The sequence below is a fragment of the Phragmites australis genome, chromosome 12, assembly GCF_958298935.1.
Source record: "Phragmites australis chromosome 12, lpPhrAust1.1, whole genome shotgun sequence".
Classification (NCBI taxonomy): domain Eukaryota; kingdom Viridiplantae; phylum Streptophyta; class Magnoliopsida; order Poales; family Poaceae; genus Phragmites; species Phragmites australis.
Window position 1 is genome coordinate 18250790 of NC_084932.1, and position 5560 is coordinate 18256349.

Genomic DNA, 5560 nt, shown 5'->3' on the forward strand with positions numbered 1-5560 from the left:
GGCCTCGATTTTGGCTACTGTCAGGTCTGCCATAGAGCAAGAAGTGTAAGTAAATGATAGCGAAGATGCACTTAGGAACGTCATAAAAGACAATACCTGTGAAACCTTGCAGAGCAGGATGGGGACGACAGAGCCCCTCTGGCCCCTTGTCTCCAAACTCTGGGATGCTCCAGTCCTGGCTAAGGGGCTATACTAGGGCTGCCACGAACTCTTCTACAAGATCCCGAGTTGACAGATACTTCGCACACCGGGCGAAGGCCTCAAGTGCCGGAGAGAGGCCTTCAACTGCACATCCGGGGCGCGGTTCCCCTTCACTTCTTCACATTTGGAAAAAAAATCTTCCTGGTCCACTTTGTGGTAGAACCACCACTGTGTCCAGTCCTTTGGCCACTTATTTTTATATACCACGGCTGGCATGGTCAGGCCAGCGTGGTAAGTAAAGTTTAAGCATCCATAATGGGCTTCGCTCTACACGCTCCAAGCGAAGGATGGCTTCGGCTGATGGTGGAGTCGGTGAGCGGCGATGAAGGCCTTAGCTGACGCCTTCGCTCCTTCAGAACGGGCCGCCCAAGCGAACAGGCCAAGCCGTACAATAGCGTTGGGCGTGAGCTGATGCAAGTAGACTTCAAACAATTTCAAAACCTTCGTGACCATCTCATCGCATGGAAAGTGGAGACCCGCACGGAAGTAGTCGACGAAGACGATAGCTTCGTCATCCGCGGGCTCTGGCGTCTCATGGCTCCCCGGGAGCCTAACCTTCAACAAATCATAATCAAGCCCTCCTTTATAAGCCCAACCAGTACCTCATCATCCACCTTTGACTGTCCGATCCAGTAAGTCTTCAAGCGGTTTGCCCTGACCTTCGGAGCCATCGCGCTGAGCTTCGGAAGCTAAGAGACCGCGAGAGACTTCGTACGAGAGCTACGGCTTCAGCGAGTTCACGTGATAAAAATTAAACTACTGCGTGGAGCATATTTATAGCGGTGAAAAGAGGGGAACGGCGGTTAAAACGAGATGCGTCGAAAGTTAAACCGTAGCCTTAAAAGATGTTTCGGTATGCAGTGAAGACATTTAACATCCTTGATATGATGGTTGTGCAGGGACAGGACGGTCATACCAACACAAATATAGACAAAAATAAAAATAAAAATAACATTAGTCAAACTGAACAGCATGAAGGGTCGATCCGCGACTTCACTCGCCAGTGTAGGCGAAGGCTCTGGTGTGCCTTCGGCCGGAGGCCGAAGGTCGATTCGCGGAGCCGGTGGTTAGGATACACGAAGATCCTGGCGAACCTTCGGGTGGAGGCCGAACGGTGACCCACGATGTAGTGATGGGACTGGCTGAAGGCATCGAGTGGACGTCGAAGCCCGTATAGTCGCTCAAGGTATAGTTGTAATTATGCAGATATATTTGATAGTACCATAATGCTCTCGAATATGTCGAGAATGTGACAGTTGAGGGGGTGAAACTGTAAATCCTAGCGTAGAGTGGTTGAGTACGAGTTATAAATAGCGTCATACTGTAACTAAGGTGACGGAGAAATTAAGATTATTTCACCCTCTAAACACGTGTCACATCCGAAAGCCTTCGGCTTCCCCTCCAGGCTGAAGACCTTCCCTGTTTGGGGATTTAGATTCCAACAACCTCATTCTTTCTAGACAATATTGGCTTCCTATTGAGAAGCTCTGCATAAATACAGCTCACTAACCATATGTTACCAGCTAGACCACACTTTGTGCTTCCGAATAGCAACTTTGGAGATCTGCAACCACAATTTGGAAAAACAATAAGAAGCTTGAATAACAAATGTTAATGTAATAACAAATTTATGAGAAAAAACAATACCTATACCACAAAGTGATCACACGGTTAATAAGGTTTTCATTGTGATCACTCAAGAATGATCTTACGAGGCCAAAATTACCAAGCTTCACGTTACCCTCATTATCTATAAAGAGGTTAGATCCTATAAAGGAAGTATTGAATATTAGCTCGGCAAGGCACGAAGCGAATGAATAAGGCAAACAACAGCATTGTTGTGTACGGATAACACCTTTAATATCTCGATGCAGCACTTGATTGACGTGACAATAATACAGGCCTGTAAGCAGCTGCCTTATGTAACACTGGAGCAAGACAAGACAGCACATCACAAGATCATTTCGTTTAAAGATGTTAAAATGGGTCATGTTTACTGGGCTGATCCGAGGCACGACACTGTAGGCACGGACGGTTCAGGCACGGCACGGTCCGAGTCGAGATAGGTCAGGCCGGCACGGTACGAGGCCACGGGCCGTGCGTGGGCCGAGGGCGCGGCACGGTGGGCCAGCACGGCACGGTCCGTCCGAGTCGGACCGACACGGGTACGGCCCAACCCAGGCTGGCACGGCCCGGCACGCATATAGCAGGTTATTTTCTATTATATATATATATATATATATAATTTTGTAGCTATTTTTTATATTTTTATCTATTTTCTATATATTTTTTTAATTTTGTGACTATTTTTTTATGTTTTCGGGCTGACTGTGCCAACGAGTCACCCGTGGCACTATGCCCACCGGGCCGATCGGGCCGCCGAACCAAAATTGTGCCTGGGCCAACCCGGCACGGCACGGTGACCGATGAACTGTGCCATAGACTGAGGAGGAGGCACGCGGGCCGGCACGACACGACCCGTTACTGTAGATGGACCATTTAGACCGTGCCGTAGCCGGACCGTGTCGAACCAGATCCATACCGGACCAGCTTGAATGACCTATTTAGCCATCTCTAATTCCGCCAATGCTAAAACCTTTAGAATCTGAAGAAAAGCACTGCAGAAATCACTCAGACTTACTGGTGAATTTTTTTTCTCCTGCAGAGACTCAGAAAGTGCTGCATCAGCTTGTTGCCATATCTCACGACTGGAATCACTCAGCATATTGAATAAACCTGCAGGGGTGCTAAAACCAAGGTGGTTGAACTGTCAATAAAAGTAATGCACTTAGAGAAAAGGGAGGCATTACCATAAAGAAAATCAGGAAGGAAACAAGCATGTCAATATCAGGCACACTGTCTAACACTGTTACCACCCCACCAAAAATTGTCTTACATAAGGAGTCAATACGTTCATGCGCTCTCTCAAGAGTGGTATAAATTCTTCTATGCTAAAGAGCAAAAGCAAGATGAAAAGGTAGTCAAATTCTTATACGTGGATAACTTGTGTAAAAGCTCTTGTAGAGGTAAGAGTCCCTCTGAGATCTTTCCATGTTAATATCAAATCGTTACTTATTTCGGATTAGAGGAGTACCAGGATACGTACCAGGATACGAACAATATTGCGAAACAAATTTCCAGAAGAAGAATAGACGGTCCCGAGAAACAGTAAGCCGTCACCGCAATGCCAAGCAGCTCCTTAGCCCATGATCCCCCACCAGACAAACTAGTGGAGGCGTGGTCTTCCCCTCTAATAAAACGTGTGCATAAACATGGACCCCCGAAGGAGGCATGGAGCTCCAATGGAGACACTGCCGACCTCGCACCGCCCCCTCCTTCTCTACCCAGATATATATCGCCGAATGGTGAGCAGTGCCCCTCCCATGTTTTCTCTCTCTAGGTACTCTCAGCCTCCTCCCTCACTACAATTCTTGTGACAAGTACAGCATGATTTGTTACATGCTGTGGTTGATGGCATGCTGCCTCCTGCTCCTCTTGTACAGCGTTAGATTCAGGTCTGATTGCTGCCATGGCCACGGGCCGAGGAGCTACCCGGTGCTTGGGTGCCTGGTCACCTTCTATCGGAACCGGTGGCGGCTGCTGGACTGGTACACCGAGCTGCTGGCGGCATCGCCGACGCAGACGATCGTCGTGGACCGGCTGGGCGCGCGCCGGACCGTGGTGACCGCGAACCCAGTGAACGTGGAGCACATCCTCAAGAGCAATTTCGGCAACTACCCCAAGGGGAAGCCCTTCACCGACATACTCGGCGACCTGCTCGGCACGGGCATCTTCAACGTCGACGGTGAGCTGTGGTACGCGCAGCGGAAGCTGGTGAGCCACGAGTTCTCGGCGCGCGCGCTCCGGGAGCTGGAATTTGCCGTGCTCGAGGACGAGGCGCGGGACCGTCTCGTGCCGGCGCTGGGCCAGGCCTTGACGCGCGGCGACGCCGTGGACATGCAGGACTTGCTGCGCCGGTTCGCGTTCGACGTCATCTGCCGGGTCTCCCTGGGTGTTGACCCTGGGTGCCTCGACCCGGCATTGCCGGCGCCGAGGCTCGCCGCAGCATTCGACGCCGCCGCGGGGATCATCGCCAGGCGCGGCGCGGCGCCGGTGGCCGCCGTGTGGAAGGCCAAGCGCGCACTGGACGTCGGCTCGGAGCGGCGGCTGCGCGAGGAGATCATGGTCATCCACGAAGCAGTCATGGACCTCATCAACATCCGCAAGAAGGAGCGAGCTCTGGTCAACGGCAGTGGCGACGACCGGCGGAGCGACCTGCTGTCGCGGATGATCGAATGCGGCTACCCGGACGAGGCGATCCGTGACATGGTGATCAGTTTCATCATGGCCGGCCGCGACACGACGTCATCAGCGCTGACGTGGTTCTTCTGGCTTCTCACCCGCCACCGCGACGTCGAGCAAGAGGTCCTGAAGGAGATCACGGGCGCCAGCGACGCCGCTGGCGGGCAGGGCAAGATGCGCGTGCTTCATGCCGCGCTGTGCGAGACGATGCGGCTGTACCCGCCGGTGGCGTGGGACTCCAAGCACGCGGCAGCGGCCGACGTGCTGCCCGACGGCACCCGCGTGCAGCGCGGCGACCGCGTCACCTACTTCCAGTACGGCATGGGGCGGATGGAGGCCATTTGGGGCGCTGACGCCGCCGAATTCAGCCTGCAGCGGTGGCTATCCCTATCTGACGACACCGCGCCACCCGCCGCGGTCGGCGGGGTGTCGCCGTTCAAGTACCCAGTGTTCCAGGGTGGACCGCGGACGTGCCTCGGCAAGGAGATGGCCTTCGTGCAGATGAAGTTCGTCTCCAGCTCCGTGCTCCGCCGGTTCGAGCTCGTCCCCGTCGACGAGGGCCGCATGCCTGTGTTCGTGCCGCTGATGACGGCGCACATGGCCGGCGGGCTCAACGTGATGGTGAGGAGCAGAGGGGACCAGATAACAGGAAGCACACACATTGCAGCTGCAAATTAAGTACTTGTAGTTAACGCTCACATGTAAGTACCACAAAGAAGGATTCATTAGTTCGTGGATTACATATCTTTCATCAGTGGATTGTTGCTGATTACATATAGTGTACACTTTGTACCATCTGATGATCATATGAAGAAATACAGAACAAACATACATATTCCCATTCAGCAAAGATACGTGTCTAACTTTTTTCTTTTAACAGACTTCGATTCGATATCTTGTCCACATCGTGACTAGGATGGGCGTCGATCAACCTCGACAAGGCCCCATTTGGAATCGCATGCATTTCGCGCTAAACTACAACTTTTCTCTTCCCCAGAGAACTCCCGTGAGATTCCTGCGTCCAGACAAGCCTGAAACCTTTCACATCACATTTCTG

General features: G+C 52.3%; 1 protein-coding gene across 1 annotated transcript; it reads left to right on the forward strand.

Moving 5' to 3' along the window:
* The first annotated feature begins 3430 nt into the window (after positions 1 to 3430).
* On the forward strand, positions 3431 to 5353 carry LOC133887447 (cytochrome P450 94B3-like). Its single transcript, XM_062327404.1, has 2 exons — positions 3431 to 3601; positions 3705 to 5353. Exons 1-2 carry the CDS (start codon positions 3474 to 3476, stop codon positions 5179 to 5181), a joined length of 1605 nt encoding a protein of 534 aa, XP_062183388.1. The 5' UTR covers positions 3431 to 3473; the 3' UTR covers positions 5182 to 5353.
* Positions 5354 to 5560: the final 207 nt, after the last annotated feature.

Bases quoted from the DNA above. Each gene is read 5' to 3' on its own strand.
- LOC133887447 (XM_062327404.1), top strand. From the start codon at position 3,474: ATGGACCCCCGAAGGAGGCATGGAGCTCCAATGGAGACACTGCCGACC. The intron at 3,602-3,704 runs GTACTCTCAGCC...CCTCTTGTACAG, and splicing joins CCCATGTTTTCTCTCTCTAG to CGTTAGATTCAGGTCTGATT.